This window comes from Protobothrops mucrosquamatus, unplaced genomic scaffold (genome assembly GCF_001527695.2).
Source record: "Protobothrops mucrosquamatus isolate PMUCROS unplaced genomic scaffold, P.Mucros_1.0 scaffold2049, whole genome shotgun sequence".
Classification (NCBI taxonomy): domain Eukaryota; kingdom Metazoa; phylum Chordata; class Lepidosauria; order Squamata; family Viperidae; genus Protobothrops; species Protobothrops mucrosquamatus.
The window spans coordinates 94,074-119,453 of NW_015388156.1; the positions used below are offsets into that span (position 1 = coordinate 94,074).

General features: G+C 42.4%; 1 protein-coding gene across 2 annotated transcripts in view; it reads right to left on the reverse strand.

Annotated features, from left to right (window-relative positions):
• Window positions 1-25,380, reverse strand: part of ME3 (malic enzyme 3) — a 104,153-nt gene that overhangs the window by 23,884 nt on the left and 54,889 nt on the right. For both annotated transcript variants that reach the window (XM_015823923.1, XM_029285667.1), the window contains exons 5-6: window positions 20,372-20,533; window positions 9,033-9,136 (exon numbers count right to left, since the gene is read on the reverse strand). In XM_015823923.1, coding sequence (XP_015679409.1) covers window positions 9,033-9,136; window positions 20,372-20,533 — 266 coding nt within the window. The remainder of the gene's footprint in view (window positions 1-9,032; window positions 9,137-20,371; window positions 20,534-25,380) is intronic.

A 25,380-nucleotide genomic window follows, 5' to 3' on the forward strand; every position in this document is an offset into this window, starting at 1 on the left:
CACTTAACAAATGTCTCGCTTAGCAACATAAATGTTGGGCTCAATTATGGTTGTAAGTCGAGGAGTACCTGTACTCTGATAGTTGAAAATGCAAAGACGTAGTAATAAAAGTCGAGGTATGTAGTAAAAAAAAATAGACCTAAGATTAGATATAAAGAAGATTAAACTGATGACAAAAATAGCCAAGAAAACAAACCGATGTATCATTGAACAAATGAACCCAGAATTCTCCTCCCAGGCACAAATTATACTACTTTGGACAAACTATGTAAAGACCCAGCTCTCTGGAGAAGATTATAATGGGAATGATGGAAGAAAAGAACAGAAGAGAACAACCAGCAGTAAGGTAGATGGACTAAGAATGGCGATCAATGCACCTTTAGTAGACTTGAAGGAGCAGGCTAGGAATGGATCGTTATGGAGAAAAATCTATGTGGCTGCTAAGAGTTGACACCAACGTGAAGGCACATAATCAATCAATCAATCAATCAATCAATCAATCAATCAATCAATCAATCAGAATTAACAGAACAGAATTAATAGAATAAGGAAGGGACCTTGGAGGTCTTTTAGTCCAACCCCCTGCTCAGGCAAGAAACACTATATCACTTCAGACAAATAGTTGTCCAATCTCTTCTTAAAAACTTCCACTTTTGGGCCCACTGCTGGCTCATATTCAAGTAATCATCCACTAGGACTCCAAGATCCCTCTCACAGTTACTACGTACTATTGAGCCAGGTACCAATCAATCAAACCATCAGCATACAAGCCTCATTTCCCCTGAGTGTCAGGATTGGAAAGCCTCTCTCACCAAACAGTCTATCCATCAACTGAGAATACTTAACAGGTCACAATAGAAGGACATGTTTGTCGTCAACCCATAACTTCTCCCTTTCCTCTCTCTGTTTCAACTATTTTTGCTAGGCACAGCTTACACCTGCCTTCTTTTCCTGTAAAGAGAGCAATCATAAGTAATTCAATTATTTTCCTGGGCCAACAGCCTTGTTGCCCATTTAAAGCCTTTGCATTTTAAACCCTGTCATTTATGAAGGAAGAATCAGATCTCAAAATGCCCGTGGAACTATTTGCTTGCAACTGAAAAAAGTGTGGCATGGATCAACAGGATGGTTTTAGTAGAAAGAATGAGCAATATCTATCTATATAAATAAAAATGTAAATGTTCGTTTGTTCAAAATCTTAAATCTCCGAAAGTTCTTCACCGATTGCTTTGAAATTTTGACACAACGTTGCATTCGAATACGCGCGTGTTTTTATATACCTACTACTATATAGATGTCACACCTGTGACAGGTAAAAACATGCTTGGACAATTATGTTGCATGTTCTAGAGTCGGCAAACCAGACAATCTCTATATCTGCACAGACAATGGAACAACCAAAAATATTGTATACCCACAAGCATTGTGAAATTAAACATATTACAAACGTGCGCTTTCTCTTTTCTTTCTTTTCCATTTAACCAGACTGAGCCACAGCAACGCATGGCCGGGTACAGCTAGTAGCAAATAAAGAAGGGGGTTTATGCCCAGTATGGGGCAAATTGTTTGCGTTCTTGGCATAGCGTGCGAAGTCCAGAAAGAGGCATTAAAAAGGGAATTAAGAAAGCAAAAGAATAATTAAAAATAATTAGCTGGATAAGGAAATCTATGCAAAACACACAGGTAGTCCTCGACTTATATCCACAATTGAGCCCAAAATTTATGCTGCTAATTTATGATGTTAGGTGAGTTTTGCCTCATTTTACAACTTTGCTTGGCACAGTTGTTAAGTGAATCATTGCAGCTGTTAAGTCACATGGTTGTTAAGTGAATCCAGCTTCCCCATTGACTCTGCTTGTCAGAAAGTCGCAAAAAGTATGATCCTGGGACACAACTCCACTGTTATAAATGTGAGTCAGTTGCCGACTGTCTGAATTCTGATCACGTGACCATGGCGATGCTACAACAGTTTGAAAAATATCATAAATCATTTTTTTCACTTTGAACGGTCAGTAAATGAACTGTTGTAAGCTGAGGACTACCTGTACTGGGAAGTTCAAAAAAAAAACATCCTGAAAGACAACAATTCCACTTCCATTTTTTTTAGCAACGAAACCATGTAGGCATTTTCATATAATCATCAAGGGTTGGGATCTACTTCAGGGAGAATTTACCTCAGGAACTTTTAATTTCCATCTGAACTCAACATTTCTTGCAAAGAAATTGTGTCCATCAAGCAGATGGGCAGGTATAATCTTTTTTTTTTTTGACCCAAATGGAATTCTTCCATAAGGAGAGACAGTGCAATCTGCAAGCTTGTGCTTGCACTCTGTTGCTGCTCTATTATCTCACAAAGAACCAGGCCTTTGTTCCCCTGAGAAATTTAAATTAATCTTTTTCCTAAGCCTCACTCCATTATTTCTGGGCTAACTTTTGTTCGATGGAGCTAAAAGTGTGCTAAGCACCTGAGGCTGTGTTCTGCTTTAAGAATTAGAAAAACAGAATTGAAAGGGATCTTCAAGGTCATCTAATCCAACCCCCAGCCCAGGGTTAGGGTTAGATCTTGGACAAAGGGCTGCCCAATTATTTCTTGAAATCTTCCAGAGAAAGAAAACCTTCAAGAACAAAATCAGTGTTAACAGCAGATTCTAGCCATTACATTTTTTTAAAATGTATGTTTTCTTTCTTTCTCTCCCTCTCTTGTTCCCTCTCCTTTATCGGTTCCAAACAATTAGATGACTTTCATTCATGTCTATTACACCCTTAGATCTAAAGTTTCTCTTTGTTTCATGAACACACAACCCCCTTCTCTTTCCCCTTGCTTCCTTCCTCCCTCCCCTTTTTTCCTTCCTTCCTTCCTTCCTTCCTTCCTTCCTTCCTTCCTTCCTTCCTTCCTTCCTTCCTTCCTTCTTCCTTCCTTTCCCCTTTCATTCCCTCCTTCCTTTTCCTTCCTTCTCTTCCTTCCTTCCTTCCTTCCTTCTTTCTCTTCCTTCCTTCCTTCCTTCCTTCCTTCCTACCTTCCTTCCTTCCTTCCTTCCTTCCTCCCTCCCTCCCTCCCTCCCTCCCTCCCTCCTTTCTTCCTTCCTTCCTTCCTTCCCTTTCTTTCTTTCCTTCCCCTTCCTTCCTTCCTTCCTTCCTTCCTTCCTTCCTTCCTCCCTCCCTCTTCAAAAGTCACTGTTGACTCCTGGTGACCCCCTGGACAGATTCCTCCATTTTCCTTGGCAAACCTTTGCAGAAGTCATGTGCCCTTGCCTGCTTCCTAGGGCTCAATGGCCGAAGGTCACCCAGGTGGCTTTGTGCCTAAAGCAGGAACTAAGAGTCACTATTTATTGTTCCGTTTTTTAAAAGTATTTTAAAGTAACCTACATTTCTTCTACTTCCAGTTCCCTACATTGCCCACACGCAGAGGCTGCCAAGAAGACATCACGATAAAGATCTGCAACTTATTCTCAACCCCAGCAAAACAGACATCAGTAAAATATCCTTTCTTGGAGCATGTTTCCAAAACAGATGGACAAATGCTGGCCTGGGCTACCCTTCCTGACATATAAACGTATCCTGGGCCTTTGTCATGGAGGCTGAATCTGGCTTTAGGCGCATAATCCCAGGTGTTCTGCCTGCCCTTGTCATTTGTCACGTCATCGCCCATCAAAGATTGGCAGAAAATGGCACCACCACTCGAGGTGCTTCTCCAGACCAATTAATAACGCCGTCTGTGCAAAAGACCTCGGCATGGGAAGGAGATATCAATCTCTTTCCGTCTTAAGTCCTGAATTTATGATGCTGAAAGGACACTGTGAGGACTTCTTGATTTAATCACTCACCAATGTTCTGTCTGGGGGCAGACGCCTGGGCAAGTCACCAGACAAGACCAAATTAAGCCTGAAAACTGAGAGCATCAACTGGCATGTTATTCACGTGCTGAACAGTTGCTCTGATTCTGATCTTTAGTGAGTTTTCTTCAGTCCTTTCAAAATGTGGATTTAATAGAATAGAATAGAATAGAATAGAATAGAATAGAATAGAATAGAATAGAATAGAATAGAATAGAGCTGGAAGGGACCTTGGAGGTCTTCTAGTCCAGTCCCCCGCTTAAGCAGGAGAACTTATACCAGTGATGGCAAACCTTTTAGAGACTGAGTGCCCAAACTGCAACCTAAAACCCACTTATGTATCGCCAGGTGCCGGGTGGGTGTGGCCCACTCAGCAGGCGCAGCTACAGTGGGCTTGGCAGACTGGGTGGGCGTGGCCACTGGATGGGTGTGGCTGCAGTAATCATGGCAGATTGGGTGGGCATAGCCAGGGTGGACGTGGCCACCTCGATGTTGCTTATGGAGAGGGACACCTGTGGGAGCCAGGCAGGATTGGGAGAGATCCAAGGGGTCTCTGGTGGGTGGGATGGTGGGCTCCCCAATGGTGGCTCAAGGCTGGCTGGCCTTAGGCCAGTGATGGCGAACTTTTAGAGACCACATGTGCTGGGGCAATGGGGCGTGCCCACAGAGAGGGCTCTGCGTGCCGCCTCTGGCACACGTGCCATAGGTTCGCCACCACTGACCTATACCATCTCAGACAGGTGATTGTCAGTCTCTTCCTAAAGATCTGCAGTGATGGAGCGCCCATGATTTCTGGAGGCAAGCTGTCCCACTGGTTAATTATCCTCACTGTCAGGAAGTTTCTCCTTAGTTCCAGGTTGCTTCTCTCTTTGATCAGTTTCCAACCATTGTTTCTCGTCCTTCCCTCTGGTGCTCTGGTGAATAATGTGACCCCCTCTTCTTTGTAGCAGTCCTTCAAATATTTGATGTTGTAACTTGAAATTTGCACTAAAGATTTTTGTATGTTATTGAACTATTGGTTAACCCAGCCACCACATTGCTTTTTAAATACTTAGATGTAAAATTGGAAAATTAATAAAATATTATTAAAAAAAATTGAACTCCAGACTGTGGGCAGAGTTTGCCTGCAATTCTGAATTCTAACCACTGCACCACCACGGCTCTAAAGCATCTACTTATCATCTGCAACCCAGATAACTGGCAATACCTAGCTAACTCCAGTTGATTTCCAAAAAGCTAAGCTTTGTTTGTTTATTTGACTTCTATAGCCACCATTTAAACAAGTGACTCTGAGCAGCATAGATCAGAGTTCTCCAACCTTTCTGGGCTCGCGGCCCAGAGGGGAGAGCAGCTTGGAAATTACTGCGTGCATGCGTGCGTGCACCACGCAAATGGGGCCACACCCACTGGTGCAGTACTAGTGGCCGCGTTCACGCATGCGGCATGCGCTAGTGCCATCCGTGAATGGCTGCGCACCCCCAACGGCAGCTAGTGCCCGTTCAGCATGCACAAATGGGCCATGCACACAAACCCACACTAGCAGCCCATTCGCGCATGCACAAATAGGGTGCACACGACCCTGTGCTAGTGTTTGCACCCACGCGCATGTGCAAACGGCCGTGGGTGCTAGCGTGAGTGGGGGGGAATGCGCCCCCCCGTGTGCGCGCCCTGGCCAGCCATCTCTGCGGTCTGCAGGCCAAGAGCCCACAGCCCAGTACTGTGCCGCGGCCCATAGGCTGGGGACCCCTGGCATAGATGACAAAAATAAAAACTATTAAATCAGTGCAAAATGGATATATATGGCACCAACTAAAACTGTTACTATGGAAGTTAATACAGCCAGGAGATGGAATCCTTCACCAAACTTTTAAGGCCTCAGGCCTGGGCACACAACCAAGTCTTCATGGCCTTGAGAAAGGTCAATAATTTGGGGTCATTCTGATGTCTGAAGGGAGAATATCCCAGAGGACAAGGCGTACAGCAGAGAAGGCACATCTCCTGGTTCCTGCCAATGACATTCCATGGCTGATGGGATCCACAACATGCTCACCTGTCTGATCTAATTAGACAGGTAAAAAGGATTGGGAGAAGACAGTTTCTTAAGGAACCCAGTCCAAAGCCCTAAAGGGCTTTCAAGGTGATAGCCAGGATTCTAAATGCTGGCATTCAACCAGCACCCAGAAACATGCTCACAAAGCAGTGGTGTTACATGTGTTGAATATTTGACACTTTTTATTGCCAGTGCAATTGCATTCTGCATAGCTGAAGGTTTCGAATGCTCTTCAAGGGCAGTCCCGTGTAAAGTGCATTGCAGTAGTCCAGATGAGGGAGGTCACAAGGACAATACTGGATAGAGGACCACCTGGAAATCCCAAACCCATACATGATGATGATTGATGATGATCAATGATGATCGATGATAATGATATCAATTTATATACTGTAGCTGTCCATCTAGATTGGGGAGTTGTAGAACTGAACCTGACATGAAAGAGATTGTTTTAACTTGAGCACTTCCTCCCCATCAGCTACTTCCTCCCCATCATCCACTTCCTCTCCATTCCATCGCTGGTGGGAAACAACTTGTGAACTTATAAATTCCTTCTACGACATGGGATGGAGCCTTTTGAAGGATATGATCTCAAATAAACAAATTTATATTGAAATTCCTCAGGAAAGGCAAATCTGTTTTCTACTCCTGGAGGGACATCTGGCAAAAACTGGTTGGCTTCTGGCTCAGTTTTCCTGCCCAGGGAGATCACGATGATTTTGTTTTCTAGCTTTTTTTGGGCAGGCAAAGACATTTTTTTATTATTAAGAAGCTTTTCAGTTGATTTACTGCTAAGTAGCATTTCAATTAATTTATTAAGTTTCAATTGATGTATTGCTTCACCAAATCCCTACTTGCATTTCTAATTTGGTCATTTTTTATTCAATTATATTTTAACTGTTGACATTTAATGTTCTAATTATAATCTGGCTAGGCTATTTGTAATCATTTTTTTGTGGGTTTAGACCAGAGTTCTTCCACTTCAGCAAATTCTAGATGGGTGGATTCCAACTCCTACAATTCTGGGAGTTGTACTTCAACCAGCTTAAAGTTATTATGAAAAGTGACTTAGATATTATTTGTTTGGTAGAAAGGCAAAGTATAAAATAGTAAAGAAATAAATATAGCTCCATAGTGAATCAAAAGGATTAAGTTAAATTTGACATCAGTTAAAGCAACTTCAGTCTGGTGCTGTCTTTTGCTGTTGAAGAGAAGGAGGAAACCTTTTGTAAGTTGGGTCTACTTGTGAGTGAGATTACTTCCTGAAATGTGACTATGGGGGACATACAGATCTGAGCATTTATTTGATGAAGCTTTCCTGAATGAATATGGAGATCATTAAGATGTGAGTTTTCACTTGCTGTGTGATAGTAGCTTAGCAAGGTAACCCAGACGTAAGTACACCCAGAAGGCCTAATTCTACTTTACTGTAAAGATACCTTAGCAGAACTTTGCAAGTCTAAAAATATATCTTTTCCATTTACAGCGCATGAAACTACAAAGGTCCCTTCTCAGATGTTCACCATGCCCACATTCCTTCTGCAGTCTCGCATGGAAACTAATCAAGGGGAGAAGCAACCTAGAACTAAGGAGAAATTTCCTAACAGTGAGAACAGTTAAACAGTGGAATTACTTGCCTCTGGAAGTTGTGGACGCTCCATCACTGGAAGTTTTCAAGAAGAGATTGGACAGCCATTTGTCCAAAATGGTATAGGATTTCCTATACCTAGTGGGGGGGTTGGACTAGAAGACCTCCAAGGTCCCTTCCAACTCTGTTATTCTGTTATGTGAGAAGTTTTATACCAAAATACACGTTATTCCCTATACTGTTTCCATCTTTCCTTAGAACATTAACAGATCCACAATGGACTGAGAATCAGTGTCTCCACTAGATAACTGACAGTCAAGCTGAAACTACGTTAATCAAGTAAAAATAGCAGACGCGGGGGGGGGGGGACTCTTTTACTCAAACTTCCTCAACCCCCACAAATAAGTCACCCAGACCTAATCCACATATCAAAGGAGAAGGTCTGCAAACGCAAATGGAATTAATTAAATGAGGTCTCCCAGCGGAACTGCATGATCACAAGAATAAACATCATAGATGACCTACTTACCTACCGACACACACACACACACACACACACACACCCCTCAAGTGGCACCCTAGAACAGGGGTAGGCAACCTTGGCTCTTTTATGACTCGTGGACTTCAACTCCCAGAATTCCTGAGCCAGCCATGCTGAGGGGAAAGGGAGAGGTTTCCAAGCTGAGCCATGCTGGCTCAGGAATTCTGGGAGTTGACGTCCACGAGTCATAAAAGAGCCAAGGTTGCCTATCCCTGCCCTAGAATCAGCACGTAGACACTTTCTAAGACAAGGTCCTCTATACAACTGTGTCGCTGTACCCCATTTCTCTGCAGCTGCCCCTAAAGACAAATACCAAAGCCCTGGTGGCTCAGTGGTTAGAATGCAGTATTGCAGGTTAACTCTGCCGACTCCCAGCAGTTCGATCCTGACCAGCTCAAGATTGATTTAGTCTTCCACCTTTCTGAGGCTGATACAATGACGACCCAGGTTGTTGGGGGCAAATAGGCTGACTCTGTAAATCGCTTAGAGTGGGCTGTAAAGCACTATGAAGCAATATATAAGTCTAAGTGCTATTGCTATTGTTTTGCTTTTAATAATAAATATTTCTTCTTTCCTCACAGCTGTCTGCATCTCATTTTTATTTATTCTTGCGCAACCCTGGTTCGGGTTGCAACTCCAAATTATTCTTCTACCAGTTACATGATTGTTGTGACTTTTCCCCCATTTCCCAAGATCATTCCCATACACCTTAACTGTGAGCGACTATTTTAACAAAAAGTACTGTTCACTGGGGCTGGCCTTAATGTCAGGAACCCATGCGGGCTGCCTTTTTCACATCCTGTGCTACGGATAGGAAATTGCTCCTTCTCTACCACATAAATAAACATGACTTAAGAGGGTCTATATCCAAAGGGTCATTTCCCAGACCACCCACGGGGGCATCTGTGGCTACGATTTTCCTCTGCTTCAATCTGCGCTGAAAGCTGGCTTGTTTACATGTCTCAATCCAATCTCTCACGATAAAGCAGCTAATGGAGAAGTGAGGAGAAGCCTACTCACTTGTTTGCAACTGCTTGCATAAACTCATCCAGCAAGTCGTCGTACTCTTTCCCACGAACTCGTTTGTGCTTGAGGCCAATGTAGAGCGGATCGTTCAGGAGCGCCTAAAATAGAGGAAGAGAAAACAAAGTCTGCTTGCACCATGGGGTATTTTCTCCTGCTGGCGTTAGCAAGAAAATTAATGATTATCTTCATTTCAGGCACTTAGCCCCAAAGAATAAGGCTGTGTGAGGTGGGTTTGGTGACCTCAAGTATGTGGGAACAGGAACCTGGCTCATAAAACCTCTGTCTTTTCCTGGGAATAAACGGAATAGGGTTTTCTGCCTGAGCAGGGGGTTGGACTAGAAGACCTCCAAGGTCCCTTCCAACTCTATTATTCTGTTTGTCTGACTACAGGGCTGTGCTGTTTAAAGGAGCTGTCTTTTGAAGCATCTTTAAAGCAGATGTGTCTTCCTGGGAACATAGGGCAATTGCAGTGGGTCGCTTTTTTCAAACTTGGCAACTTAAGACGGATGGACTTCAACTCCCAGAATTCCCCAGCTAGGTAGTCCTTGACCTACGACCACAACTGAACCCCAAATGTCTGCTGTTCAGTGAGAGATTTTGTTAAGTGAGTTTTGCCCTGTTTTAAGACTTTCTTTGCCACAGTTGTTAAGCAAATCACTGCAGTTGATAAGTGAGGAACCCGGTTGTTAAGTGAATCCGATTTTCCTATGAACTTTGCATGTCGGAAGGTCGCCAAAGGGGATCATGTGACCCCGGGACACAGCAACGGTCATAAATATGAACCAGTTGCCAAGCCTCTGAATTTTGATCCCCTGACCATGGGGACGCTGCAAAGGTCGTAACTTTGGAAAAACGGCTGTAAGTCACAGTTTTCAGGGCTGTTGTAACTTTGAATGGTCACTAAATGAATTGTTGTAAGTTGAGGATTACCTGTATTCATAAGCAGAAATGATATTCAAAGACAAGGGATGTAGTTTCAGAATAATATTCTTGCAAACTTAGTGCTGAAGTGTCAACATCTGGACAGAGATGAGCTTTAAAGTAGTGCACACCGAAAACATTAATGTTTAAAGCACTTCTTAGACTTAGAAAATCTGAAGTCCTGCACAGCCATACTAAAGAAGGACTAGAAAAGACGAGGGGGTTACATTATTTCCCAAAGCACCAGAGGGCAAGACAAGAAACAATGGTTGGAAACTGAACAAAGAGAGAAGCAATCTGGAATTAAGGAGAAACTTCCTGACAGTGGGGACAATCAACCAGTGGAACAGCTTGCCACCAGAAATCATGGGCGCTCCATCACTGGAGATTTTTAAGAAGAGATTAGACAGTCACCTGTCTGAGATGGTATAGGTTCTCCTGCTTAAGCAGGGGGCTGGACTAGAAGACCTTTAAGGTCCCTTCCAGCTCTATTCTATTCTATTCTATTCTATTCTATTCTATTCTATTCTATTCTATTCTATTCTATTCTATTCATAAAGCTGTCCTTTAGATGTATTTATTTTCCACCTTGGCCCTTATTTGACTTTTACTGTACAAATGGTACCACTTACTGCACAGTCTTTCCCGTTCCTGTGAAAAATACGAAAATGAAATTGTCTTTGTAAAAATGTACTGTTTGATTTTAGATATGTTTATTAGAAGATACATTTCTGTATCTGTAAAAATTTTTGCTCTTGAATCTTGCTTGGTAAAGCAAAGTTATAAACATAAGTCAATTAAACGCTTAATCCTTATTTAATCTCTTTCAGATTTGTTCCTTTTTGATGTTGGTCCTTTTATCTTTTTCAGAGAAAATATGGTCACCGCGCGTGTGTATAGTCCTTCTGGCTTCTGTGTAAATAAAAGAGCTTCCTCATAAGCAAGGCAAATGTGTACCTCGGTTACAGAGTAATATTAACCCTCAGTTCAGATTTCAGTATAATAATGAACCTGTGGAAATAATATCCTTCCATGAACTTCATGCCTCTCCCTTGCTCTCCTGCCTGGAATAATAAGAGCAGGCAATTAGCAATTTATTAAATACCTTTGACCATGTGGAGGGATGTGCCCTGATGATGTTACCTAGTTGGGTACTGAAATGTCTACAAGAAAACTACCTTCAGTGAATACCAAGGACCCAATAGAAGAGAATATTTGTAATTCAGTGTTGAACTGTGAGATTTTGCTTCTCTCTGAACTTGATGGTTTTCTTGCAGACGTTTCATTACCCAACATCATCAATGCCCTGATGATGTTACCTAGTAGGGTAATGAAATGTCTACAAGAAAACCACCAAGCTTAAGGAGTACCAAGGACCCAACAGATTTTAATTAGCATCAGGATAAAAATCTGAAGAATGTCTGCTTAAAAGAAATGCTTCGATCCAAGCTCAGTTTCTGTTACAGGTAGTCCTCAACTTACAACCACAACTGAGCCTCAAATTTCAGTTGCTCATCAAGACAGTTGTTAAATGAGTGTTGCCGCATTTTATGACCTTACTTGCCAGAGCTGTTAAGTGAACCACTGCAGCTGTTAAGCTAGGCTAGTTAAAATGAATCTTTGCTTGTCAGAAGGTCGTAAAAGGTGATCACAGGACTCAGCAACTGTCATAAATATGAACCAGTTGCCAAGCGTCCGAATTTTGATTACATGACCATGGTCAGGGGTAGGCAACCTTGGCTCTTTTATGAGTCGTGGACTTCAACTCCCAGAATTCTTGAGCCAGCATGGAAACCTCTCCCTTTCCCCTCAGCATGGCTGGCTCAGGAATTCTGGGAGTTGAAGTCCACGACTCATAAAAGAGCCAAGGTCATAAGTGTGAAATGCTGCCATGGTCATAAGTGTGAAAAACAGTCATAAGTCCATTTTTTCAGTTGTAACTTCAAAGTGGATTCTGAAGTCATGTCCACCATTTTGCCTTTGTTGACTGACACACACACACCCATGCTCCAGACACCACGGTCAGTAGTGGGATTCAGCCAGTTCACACTACTTCGGCAGAACCAGTAGCTAATTTTTCATTGTCCAAGCCCAGAATGGATTTCCGGAAGTGGCATCCACAGAGAGAACCGGTTGTTCCCATATCTGAATCCCACCACTGACCATGGCACAAATGGAAGGGTTCAGGCCTTGTCTTGTAATCACAACCTATGTACACACAGACACATAGATCATACTTTCGACTGAAATATTATTTTTCCAACAGAGCCATAACTCCGGTCATTAGCTAATGATTCATAGGAAGTTCTAGTTTAGCTCGGTGGGAAACAGGATTCTGGACCACATACTGGAAACAGAAGCAGATGTAAAGACCAGGGAGACAATTAAGCAGCCTGGATGACTAAGAGGAAAGCGATTTGCGTCTCAATCAATCGGCTGATTCAGCCACACCGAAAACAGGGGGACGCGAAAACATTTTTCCAAGTGACAACATTGTTCCCACAGTGCTTTTTCGCTGACATTTCACATCATTTTGTTCGTTGTTTTCCAGGCACAGCTGTGTTTCTCCACAGAAAGCCTAAAAGGGGATTCCCTGGATTGAAAGTCAAAGTTCTTCTCTACTATAACATAGTGATGTCCACTGAAGACAAGGCCCAGATTGCACAACTTGAGAAAACCCACATATTTTATCCCTCACACTGATCAAGGGGATGTAGCCTCACAACCACAATCAACCCAATATTTTTCTTACAGGAAGTCAATAAATTTTCCGCAGTCCCAAGTATTAAGTATCAACTTGGGTCACTTTCCCCCGCACCTTTTTTGTACACCAATCTTTTTTTTTCTTTTTTGCTGTTGTTAGTGCTGGATATTTTTTTTTGGGGGGGGGAGGGTTGTTGATTGGTTTTCTGTTCTGTATTTTATTTTTTATCATAAAACAAAATATATTTATATATATATTTAAAGAAATAAATTTTCCGCAGCCTTGTCGCATGATGATGACCAACAAAACAATAGCTTGAAAATAATAATAATAATAATAATAATAATAATAATAATAATAATAATAATAATAATAATAATAATAATAATAATAATAATAATAATAATAATAATAATAATAAATAAATAAATAAAAACTGGTAGGAGAGAGATGGTTCTTATTTTCAGCAGCATTTGATACTCTCAATAACTATTCTTTAGGGCAGGGGTCTTCAAACTTGGCCCTTTTATGACTCATGGACTTCAACTCCCAGAATTCCTGAGCCAGCCATGCTGAGGGGAAAGGGAGAGGTTTCCAAGCTGAGCCATGCTGGCTGAGGAATTCTGGGAGTTGCACAAGTCATGAAGGGTCCATAATTCCCCCATGCTGGCTCAGGAATTCTGGGAGTTGAAGTCCACAAGTCATAAAAGAGCCAAGGTTGCCTACCCCTGTTCTAAGTAGAACACTGACAAGGCCCTGTTATATACTGTGGGGAGTGTTTTTTTATAGATAGCCTCCATTCCCTCTTTATGTGCAATCTTGTGAGGATTTTTCAGTTGTTAACAAATGATGCATTTCTGGCTCTGCTTTCCTGCACTTACTGACTTTAAAAGCTTTGAGTTCTCCATTTAAATTGGACTTTTCTTCCCTCAGCCACTTCTTCACAATAACCTGAACATCGCCCACTGTCTTTAAACATTTCACAGAAAAATGAGAAAAAGCAATTAAGAAAACAATTTGACCTTGTCAATTACGGTGATTCACTGTTTCATCTTGTGCTTTGGGAAAGTGGCCTTTGATTCTTACAAGTACATGGCTTTCTGCTTTCTGATGATCAAAACAGGGACAAAAATATACTGATTTATTTTCATTGATTGTTGGAAAAATGGAACTTCTTCTTGTTCAGCTGGAATCTTTTTTTTTAATCTGTTGAAGGGTGAACTGGAAGGTGTCCTGAGTTTACTGGCTTTCACAGGATCTATTGAAATGTTAACTTGTGAATTTCATGTAGAAACAGATCAGATCTATCAGATAGAACAGGGGTCTTCAAACTTGGCCCTTTTGTGACTTGTGGACTTCAACTCCCAGAATTCCTGGCTGAGGAATTCTGGGAGTTGAAGTCCACAAGTCATAAAAGGGCCAAGTTTGAAGACCACTGAGGTAGAGACTAAGGAAATAAAATCTGGTGTGGAGAACTTGGATGGAGCAACCTCCTTCAACTTGGTGTCCTCCAGATGTTGTGGAGCTCCCATACTTTTGGCTGCCTGTGACTTGGGGGAGCTGAAATCCTACACATCTGCGGAGCACAAAGATAGAAATGGATGCACTAAGGAGAACTATCTCCTAAGACTAAATATCATGAACTAGCCAATAATACTTTCAGAAAAAAAGTAGTCATTCATGCAACACAGCATTACCTTATAGAATTTGCTGCTGCAGATGGGAAGACCACAAACCCTAGATTGATTCCTTCCTTCCTTCCTTTTCTTTCTTTCTGAATAACAGAACACAATAGCAGAGTTGGAAGGGACCTTGAAGGTCTTCTAGTCCAACCCACTGCTCTGGCAGGAAACCCTATACCATTTCAGACAAACGGTTGTCCAATCTCTTCTTTAAAACTTCCAGTGTTGAAGCATTCACAACTTCTGGAAGCAAGTTGTTCCACTGATTAATTGCTCTAACTGTCTGGAAATTTTTCTTTAGTTCTAGGTTGCTTCTCTCCTTGATTAGGTTCCATCCGTTGCTTCATTCTTTCATTTATTCATTCATATCCCACCTTTATTATTTTCACAAATAACTCAAGGCGTCTAACATATCCAACACACTTTCCTCCTCCTATTTTCCCTACAACAACGCTGTGAGGCGGGTTGGGCTGAGAGAGAAAGAGAGAGAGAGACTGGCCCAGGATCACCCAGCTGGCTTACATACCTAAGGCGGGACTTGAACTCACAGCCTCTTGCTTTCTAGCTTGGTGCCTTAACCATTAGGCGAAACAGAGGATTTTCCAAATTTATGGCGGATTAATGGAGGAAGAGCTGTGAGTCATTATAGATGATGTGAGGAACGGACAATCAGCAATCATGGAATGAGCGGGGCCTATCACAATGAATTAGTGGCTTGCAGAATCCTCTCAAGCAGGGAAGATTAATTTTTTTCACTCTCCTTTTTTATCTAAAATTCAAAGGAATCTTAAAATTAGACCCTTTTTAATACTTGGGGAGGTGTTGGGTTAAGGCAGAATGGATGCCTTAAATGTTTAAGACCTGAGACATCATTCCTCTAAGGAGTGACAACCATAGGACACAAATGCGGCATCATTATTGCCTTGGGATTTACTTGGTTGAAGTTTAGTTCAGCCCTGGGAAGGAGGATGCTGGCATTAAGCAGATGGACCTCAGGATCTATCCTTTGTAATTTGCAGTACCCTATGCCAGTCTATTTTACTCTACAGGTAGTCCTCGAACCTGTCCATTATGGTTATTAAGTTGTGGTGGTCGTTAAGCAAAACGCCCCTGTGATCACATGTTGGGAAACTGCTGGCCAAGCAAGGAGGAGGGATCAAGTGAGGAATTAGCCTTCAGTCATTGCGCAGCCACAAGAGACTTAGGGCTGACTTTCTCAAAGTTCCATGGGACTTTTATCTGTTTGTTCTCAAGAGAAGGCAAGCAGTCTGGGGAGAATATAATAATATATAATATAATATAATAAAGTATTTAGCTTGAGCCCTTATACAAGTGGACCTGGTTGCTTGCATCTGATATCACCTTGCTTAACAACTGTAAACCCTGCTCTTCCATTGCAGTTGTTAATAAGGTGACCAATCGTCCTCCTTTAGGGAGGACAGTCCTTCTTTTGTAAGTTCTGTCCTCTGTCGAAAAGTGTCCTCCTACATGTCTTCCTTTTCGATATTTGAAGACTAATCTGTAAATCTCCGTATTCAATCGATGCCGATCCAATCTGTTGCGTGTGATGTGACGTATTTGTATTTGACATGACGATTCGTCAAGGCTCGGTACAGTGCGGCGAGACACAATTATGAGACGCATGCGCTCCGCGCAGGAGAATTGTTTTGAGAGAGTGCACCGCGCACGAGAGTGTGCCGCACGCAAGTGGCTTTGTTTACTTCTTACCGAAACACGACACGGCACACACGCACGCATTAGACTCACTTTTTTTTCTTCAATTTATTTGTGTCCCCCTTCTCATTGTAAAAAAGTTGGTCATCTTATTATTAAGTGACTGCATGGATTGTTAAGCAGAGGAAGATAACCTCAGGGAGTGGGGGAGGCCCTCAGAGGCCAGGCACAGACCCAGGGCTACACTTCAGCTTCTCCCCTGCTTCCATGTGGCCTGTCCCAGTCTTTCCAGGGCCTTCCGCACTCCTGAGGTACTTTGTACTCTGCTTCCTGCCCCGCTGGGTCCCACACACGTGGGCCTATCTCCCATCTTGCTGGCTCCCCACAGCTCTTCTGCCTGTTCCCCACCCTGCTGGGTCCCCCATATGGGAGGGCCGGGGCAAGATCAGGAAGGAAGAACCAGCCGACCCGCCCTGCGGCCTCCATACAGTACAGAAAATTAAATTTAAATCTATATTCAGTCTTGACATTCTGAGAGATGTTCCAGCTGATGCTGTTTCTAATTTTTTCTTACTAGAGGGTGGTGAGACCGTATAGGCTATTGCGAGATCTCAGGAGAAAAGGCTTGATAGAGTAGTAATAAAAATGGGATTGTGGCTCCAAGTAAGATTGCAATTACTTTATTTTGCATAAGTCACAAGGCTCAACCTTTGCTTTGGCACCCTATTGTTTTAACCAGTAAGTCGCCAAAGTTTTTTTAAAAAAGTGCTTTATTTTAATGAAAAGCATTTTGTTAGCTAACTTGATCACATCCAATAGCACGAGATATTTGCTGGCCAAAAACAAAGGGGGGGGGGAGAAGTTACAGATGTCCCTTCTGGCATGGACTTCAGCTGTTGGATTGCATCCTTTTGCAGCTGAAGGCCAGAAAACTGCTAACCGATGCAATCCTCTCATATCATCGCAAACATTAGGGTGTGCGCAAACTGACAAAACACTGAAATTAATTAGGCTTGAATTCTTTATTTGCCGAAATGTGATCTCCTCTGGTCACGCAGAGGGATGTGTGCATTTCCTTCTGACTAGTGGAGGAAAAGTCAAAATCTATCTGATCGACTGGAAAGTTTTCATCACAATCCCTCGTGCAGAAAAATTGAGATGGCCCCGTTGGCTGCAGCAAGTAACTATTGCAATTTTCAGCCAGGCGAATGGGAGGGTGTTTATTACTGATCTGCGATCACTCGACTTAATAATAATAATAATAATAATAATAATAATAATGATAATGATAATGATAATGATAATGATAATGATAATGATAATGATAATGATAATGATAATGATAACAACAACAACAATAATAAAGTTGGAAGGGACCTTGGAGGTCATTGAGTCCAACCCCCTGCTCAGGCAGGAAACCCTACACCATTTCGGACAAATGGCTGTCCAGTTTCTTCTTAAAAACTTCCAGTGTCGGAGCATTCACCGCTTCTGGAGGCAGGTTGTTCCACTGGTTAATTGTTCTGTCAGGAAGTTTCTCCTCCGTTCCAGGTTGCTTCTCTCCTTGACTAGTTTCCATCCGTTGCTTCTTGTCTTGCCCTCAGGTGCTTTGGAGAATAGCTTGACTCCCTCTTCTTTGTGGCAGCCCCTGAGTTATTGGAATACTGCTATCATGTCACCCCTAGTCCTTCTTTTCATTAAACTAGACATACCCAATTCCAGCAACCGTTCCTTATATCTTTTAGCCTCCAGTCCCCTTGTTGAAATGCTTTAGACAATTTCAATTCTTCTAGTCCAACGCATGCTCAAGCAGGAGAACCTATACCAGGGGTAGGCAACCTTGGCTCTTTTATGATTCGTGGACTTCAACTCCCAGAATTCTGGGAGTTGAAGTCCACGAGTCATAAAAGAGCCAAGGTTGTCTACCTCTGACCTATACTATTCCAAATGGCTGTCCAATCTCTTCTTTTAAAAGCCTCCAGTGATGGAGCACCTACAACTTCTGAAAGCAAGCCATTCCACAGATTAATTTTTCTCACTGTCAGGAAATTTCTCCTTAGTTCTAGGTTGCTTCTCTCTTCAGTTAGTTTCCATCCATTGTTTCTTGTCCTGCCTTCAGGCGCTTTGGAGAATAGGTTGACCCCTTCCTCTTTGTGGCAACCTCTAAGATATTAGAACACTGCTACCATGTCACCCCTTAGTTCTTCTTTTCCTTAGGAGTAATAAACACTGATCTTTTCCTTAGGATCAAAGACACTGACCGTTACCACCCATGATGGTCAATTTAGGCTTCTCCATAATGCTTTTCAAGTTCAGACTAGGTCACCAGGCTTTGCTGTGTCTGTGCTACATTTAGCATTCCCTGCAAATACTAAGGAGGCTATTATTCAGTTCTGACATGTTTTTGGGCAATCATCCCTAAGTGAAACCAAAGCCCAGCATGCTCAAGATAGAGTTCTAATCTAGAGATTAGCTTTCAAACAAACATACTGTTGACACCATCTAACATATTTTAAGGTACATGCAGTCTAATGATATAGTCAGGCTGGCCCAAAGCTGCTTTTCAAAAGGCAACTGGACTTTCTTGGGATTTTTTTCCCCCTTGAAAACGTTGTATTTCTCATCCAAGAAGCTTCTTCAGATCTGATTGCATGGTGGGGAATCGAAGGATTTATATTCTTTGCAGTCATCTAGTCGTTAGCAATAGCAATAGCACTTAGACCAGTGGTTCTCAACCTTTTTAATGTCGCGACCCCAACCGGTCGTAAGTCGAGGACTAAACCGATCGTAAGTCGAGGACTAAACCGGTCGTAAGTCGAGGACTAACCTGATCGTAAGTCGAGGACTACCCAACTGGTCGAAAGTCGAGGACTTTCCCTGCCCGGGAGTGCCGCACATGCGTGGGTCCGCCCCCTGCGCTGGCCGAGGCGTAGCTGGCAAGCGGCAGAGACGGAGCAGGCCGACCACCAGCTGGCCCAGCCCAAGGGAGGTAAGAAAAGGGGGGAAAAATGGCAGACAGAAAAGGGGGAAAAAATGGCAGACAAAAAAAATGGCGGACAAAAAAATGGCGGACAGCCTTGCTTGGCGACCCCCATGAAATGGTCGATCGACCCCAAATGGGGTCCCGACCCACAGGTTGAGAACCACTGACTTAGACTTAGATACCGCTTCACAGGGCTTTACAGCCACTCTCTAAGCGGTTTATAGAGTCAGCCTGTTGCCCCCAACAATCTGGGTCCTCATTTTACTGACCTTAGAACAGGGGTGTCAAACTGCCGCACGTCACCGGGAAACCGTGCCCACCCCATTGCCAGCAATGGGGAAAAAGCTCTGATACGTTGTGTGACGTCACGTAACGTCGCAAGTGTGACATGTCTGCCTTAGAAGGATGGAAGGCTAAGTCAACTTTGAGCTAGTGAGAACTGAACTGCCAAATTGCTGGCAGCCAGCAGTCAGCAGAAGTAGCCTGTAGTATTGCATTCTAACCACTGTGCCACCATGGCTCTTTCCTTCCTTAATAATAATAATAATAGTAAAGTTGGAAGGGACCTTGGAGGTCATCTAGTCCAACCCCTTGCTCAGGCAGGAAACCCTATACCATTTCAGACAAATGGCTGTCCAGTCTCTTCTTAAAAACTTCCAGGGTTGGAGCATTCACCGCTTCTGGAGGCAGGTTGTTCCACTGGTAAATTGTTCTAACTGTCAGGAAGTTTCTCCTTAGTTCTAGGTTGCTTCTCTCCTTGATTAGCTTCCATCCGTTGCTTCTTGTCCTGCCTTCAGGCACCTTGGAAAATAGCTTGACACCCTCTTCTTTGTGGCAGCCCCTGAGATACTGGAACACTGCTATCATGTCCCCCCTCGTCCTTCTCTTCATTAAACCAGACATACCCAATTCCAGCAGCCGTTTCTTATATGTTTTAGCCTCCAGTCCCATAATCATCTTTGTTGCTCTTCTCTGTACTCTTTCTAGAGTCTCAACATCTTTTTTACATCGCGGTGACCAAAACTGGATGCAGTATTCCAAGTGTGGCCTTACCAAGGCATTGTAAAGTGGTATTGACACTTCCTTCCTTCCTTCCTTCCTTCCTTCCTTCCTTCCTTCCTTCCTTCCTTCCTTCCTTCCTTCCTTCCTCCCTCCCTCCCTCCCTCCCTCCCTCCCTCCCCACCCAATAGCACTTAGACTTATGTACCACTTCACAAGAAAGTCCAGTTGCCTTTTGAAAAGCACCTTTGGGACGATCGATGACCTGGATGATTGAGAATCTCCGTAGACAGATATAATTCAGGCAGCTCTGATCCATACTTTTCAGCTCGTAAAAGAGATCTAAGAGAAAATAAGCAAGCCATCTCACCTCATTGTCAGTGCCAACATCCAGAAGAACAGGGAGGCACTGCTGTGGGTGAACGCCGCCGCAAGCGGTATAGAGTGCGAGTTTTCCTACTGGAATGCCCATCCCGTAGCTTCCTAGATCGCCCAAGCCTAAAATTCTTTCTCCGTCGGTCACCACAATAGCCTGAAAAAGAAGAGAGGAATCTGCTATAGAAAGAAGCATTCAACGAAGCGTTGCTTTCCAAGCGGTTTGGAAGGACCAGCGATTGTTTCACAACCAATGGAGCTTTTCTCTGATAAGACTGAAACCCTGGTTTTGCAAAAACAAGTTGTGGATGACTGGCTCATGTGCACCATGTTCCCTATACAAATTCTGGATTGATTCAGTTACTTATCACAATTGGTTTATCATTGTTACTTTATTTTTTTTTAAAGCAAAAATATTTAATAATAAGAATGCAAGGCATCTGTTGATCTATAGCAGTGGTGGCGAACTTATGGCACAGGTGCCAGAGGCAGCACTCAGAGCCCTCTCTGTGGGCACGCATGCCATTGCCCCAGTCCTAGGCCTTCAGCTGGGTTTTATAAAACCTTTTCGCTTTAGGCCGCCGCTGTGTACAAAATAAAAAAAGGTTCAATCAATCAGTCAATTTCAACTTCTCGCGGGGGTGAAAAAAAGATCTTGCAAAGTTGGAATTGATTGATTGAACTTTTTAGTCCCACCCAATCTGCCGTTACCACCACAGCCACGCCCACCCAATGGGCCACACCCACCCAATGGGCCATGCCCACCCAATGGGCCACGCCCACCCGGCACTCAACGATGCATAAGTGTGTTTTGGGTTGCAGTTTGGGCACTCGGTCTCTAAAAGGTTTGCCATCACTGATCTATAGAAATGAATATTTATAGTTAAGGACTGAACGATGGAGCCCTTGATGCACTGATGATGTTACCTAGTTTGTGTAGTGAAACCTCTGCAAGGAAACAACCAAGCTCAGAGAGCACCAAGGACCCCTCGTTTCTACCCTGGGCCACTAATATTCTCCTTTATCGATATAATCACTAATGATCTAAGCTGGTGCATATAAGAATTTTAAAGACGTACTTGTGGATAGGCACTTTTTGCTGTGAGGTCCTTGGTGGTCTATGAGCTTGGTGGTTTTCTTGCAGACGCTTCATTACCCAACTAGGTAACATCATCAGTGCAACACATTTTGCAAAATGATATCTATCAGGTCATAAAGATTCGGGAATGACTGAGTAACTGAACCAGAAATGCAATACTGAATTGTGTATTTTGTATATTTTGTTTCTTGAAATAATGTAAAGGGAACAAATATATCCTCACATCGTTGTTGTTATTCCGTTGCTAAGTCATATCCGACTCTTTGTGACCCCATGGACCACAGCACAACAGGCACTTCCTGTCCTCCACGGTCAACTGGAGGTTGCCCAAATTCATGTTCAATGCATCAATCACACTATCTAACCATCACCTCCTCTGCCATGCCCTTCTCCTTTTGCCTCCAATCTTTCCCAACATCAGAATCTTTTCCAATCAGTATATCCCCACATAGCCCTCCACTGTGTTGCAGGTGCATCAGGAGAAGAAGCCCATAAGTATTGTTGTTAGTTGCAAAGTTGTGTTTGACCCATCACGACCCCATGGACAATGTTCCTCCAGGCCTTCCTGTCCTCTACCGTCTTCTGGAGTCCATTTAAGCTCACTCCTACTGCTTCAGTGACTCCATCCAGCCACCTCATTCTCTGTCGTCCCCTTCTTCTCTTGCCCTCCATCTTTCCCAGCATTAGGCTCTTCTCCACTGTGTCCCTTCTTCTCATTAGGTGGCCAAAGTATTTGAGTTTCAACTTCAGGATCTGGCCTTCTAAAGAGCAGTCAGGGTTGATCTCCTCTAGGACTGACCGGTTTGATCGCCTTGCAGTCCAGGGGACTCGCAGGAGTCTTCTTCAGCACCATAGTTCAAAGGCCTCCATTCTTTGGCGCTCAGCCTTTCTTATGGTCCAACTTTCACCCCATAAGTATATGTATGGATTATTATTTTATTATTTGATTTAGACCTGCCACAATCAAACCAAGAAGAGAAGCAACCTGGGAACTAAGGAGAAATTTCCTATCAGTGAGACCAATTAACCAATGGAATAGCTTGCCTCCAGAAGTTGTGGGTACTCTATCTCTAAAGGCCTTCAAAAAGAGATTTGTCTGAAATGATACAGGCTCTCCTGCTCAAATAGGGGGATTGGACTAGAAGACCCCCCTAAGATCCCTTCCAACTCTATTATTCTATTAGAATAATAATAGGTAGATCTTCAAAAGATCTACCTATTTTAGGGACTGGGTGGAAGAGAATGAGAGATGCTGGGCTTACTTAGAAATAGACTGCTGAGAATTTTTTTTTCCCCAGCTGAGAAGGAATTTGCTTTAAAATATTAACATATTACAGATGATTAAAGGGAGAAATGCCAGGAGGATTTAAACATGTGCCATATGGCTTGCGGTTCTCTTTTTTCTGCTGAAGTCAAACGGGCATCGCTGTTTGATAGAAAACAATGAAAGCCCTGAATGGGAATCAACCTTTTCCATTTCTTCAGATCACTCCGTTGTTTTCAACTGATGAAATAAATTCCAATGCATCTACAGATAATTGTCTGTGGCCTGGGCTGTGGGTAGAAAAAAAAAACAATCCTTCTCTTTGCACAAAAATTACCACTGACCTGAATACATATTTGTAGTCTGTGTATTTTGGATTTGCTAGCATCTGAGTCTCGCTGGCCTTATTAAACATGTTACAGATGCAGTAAAAACCTCACTACTGATGCGCATGTCTTTGTTTTAAGATGTGGGCAATCAATCACTATCCCAGCAATGTCAAATATTTTTTGGTATTTTTCTCCTTCTCAAAACAGTTGTCTCGGCCTTGCTCTGAAGCAGCCGTTAACCTTTCAGAATAACAGAATGACAGAGTTGGAAGGGACCTTGGAGGTCATCTAGTCCAATCCCCTGCTCAGGCAGGAAACCCTATACCATTTCAGACAAATGGCTGTCCAATTTCTTCTTGAAAACTTCCAGTGATGAAGCACCCACAACTTTCGGAGGCAAGTCGTTCCACTGATTAATTGTTCTTGCTCTTAGGAAATTTCTCCTTAGTTCTAGGTTGCTTCTCTCCTTGGTTATCTTGGTTATAATTACAGTCTAAATTTGGGTATATGTGTGGAGGAAGGTTAAGTAAAGCCCTGTCTATCTCTTTGGCAATGAATGGATTATGACAAAAATCATTTGGGTTATCAAGCCCACGGATGTGTCAAAATCACTTTTAAGGAAGATCCACAGAAGATTGACAAGTCTATTTTGGACACGCAGTTAGGTCCAGGAAATTGACATCTTGAAGAGAAGTGGAAAAGATTAAGAGCTATAAAAAGGCATAATCAGCCAGTAGCCAACACTCAACTCCATTGACGGTGTGATTCAGGGCAACAGCTACTATTCACACCTCACACGGGGTCTGCCGCGATTCTCCTTATAAATGGGGCATAGCATCCTTTCCTCAGTGTGACTGTGGAGCCTCATAACAAATTATAGATCACATCGTGACCGGCTATAAGTGGTAGCATATACTGGTCCAGTATCTGATCTTTTTTTAATATAAATGATGCTGTGCTTCAATAGTTAGATGGCCTGGACCAGGGGTGGGGAACAATGGTCTTTTTATGACTTGTGGACTTCAACTCCCAGAATTCCTGAGCCAGCCATGCTAGTTCAGGAATTCTGGGGGTTGAAGTCCACAAGTCATAAAAGGGCCATCGTTTCCCACCCTTGGCCTAGATCAGGGGTAGGCAACCTTGGCTCTTTTATGACTCGTGGACTTCAATTCCCAGAATTCCTGAGCCAGCATGGCTCAGCATAGAAACCTCTCCCTTTCTCCTCAGCATGAGTGGCTGAGGAATTCTGGGAGTTGAAGTCCATGAGTCATAAAAGAGCCAAGGTTGCCTACTCCTGGCCTAGATATTGGTATTTGAACATAGATCTTTTAAAATATATAAATATGTAACGTATAATATATAAATAAATATATAAACATAATAAAACATATTATGTTTTACTAGCCTAGGTAAAATGTTAATATATATTGCTAGTTCATGTAGGATATTGCCATACGCTAAATAAATAAGGGCAACAGCTTCAGATTTTCCATTTCTGAATCCTAGACCTCCCCCTATATTTTGCCATGAAGGTTAAATGTCTGAATTCTAACCCAGTTTGCTTCGGTGTGTTTTTTGAACTGAACTTCGGTCCTCCGCTTGTAGTCAGGAATTGGGCAGCCATGGGATCAAAAAGCTATGAGTCACTCTTTGATCTTAAATCCTGATAAAATCAAAGTATAGGCCCAGTCCTACCACAGAAACTGCTGTTTTAAAAGAAGCAAACCCCTGCTTAACCACATGACTGGTGTTAGCTTGATTTGCTTAGATTCTGAAAAGTTCTTTAATTATGCCAACTTCTAATTTACAAACGCTAGGAGTCATTTCTTTAAAATTAATTCTGCATGAGAAGGCTGCCAATCTTTCTTTCTTTTAAATACTATTTTATTAATTTTCCAATTTTACATTTAAGTATTTAAAAAGCAACGTGGTGGCTGGGTTAATCAATAGTTCAATAACATAAAATCTTTAGTACAAATCTCAAGTTACAACATCAAATATTTCCTCTCTTTTCCCCTTAATATCTACTGTCTCATATTTAAGCTAATACAGTTCTTATTATATCAGTAAAAACATCATTATTACATTTATCAATAAATGTTTAGCTTATACATATCTTAATTACTTTTACATTCAATCTTCATAAACAATCCATGTCCTGTTATTAATTTTTTCCCAAATTTTAGTTTCCCATCAATATTTCAATTTAACATTTGATATTTATAATTTTCAGGCTTTAGGTAACCAAAATTTCCCATATCTCAATTCATAACAGAATCTAATATTCAAAATACACATTTTATCTATTTGAA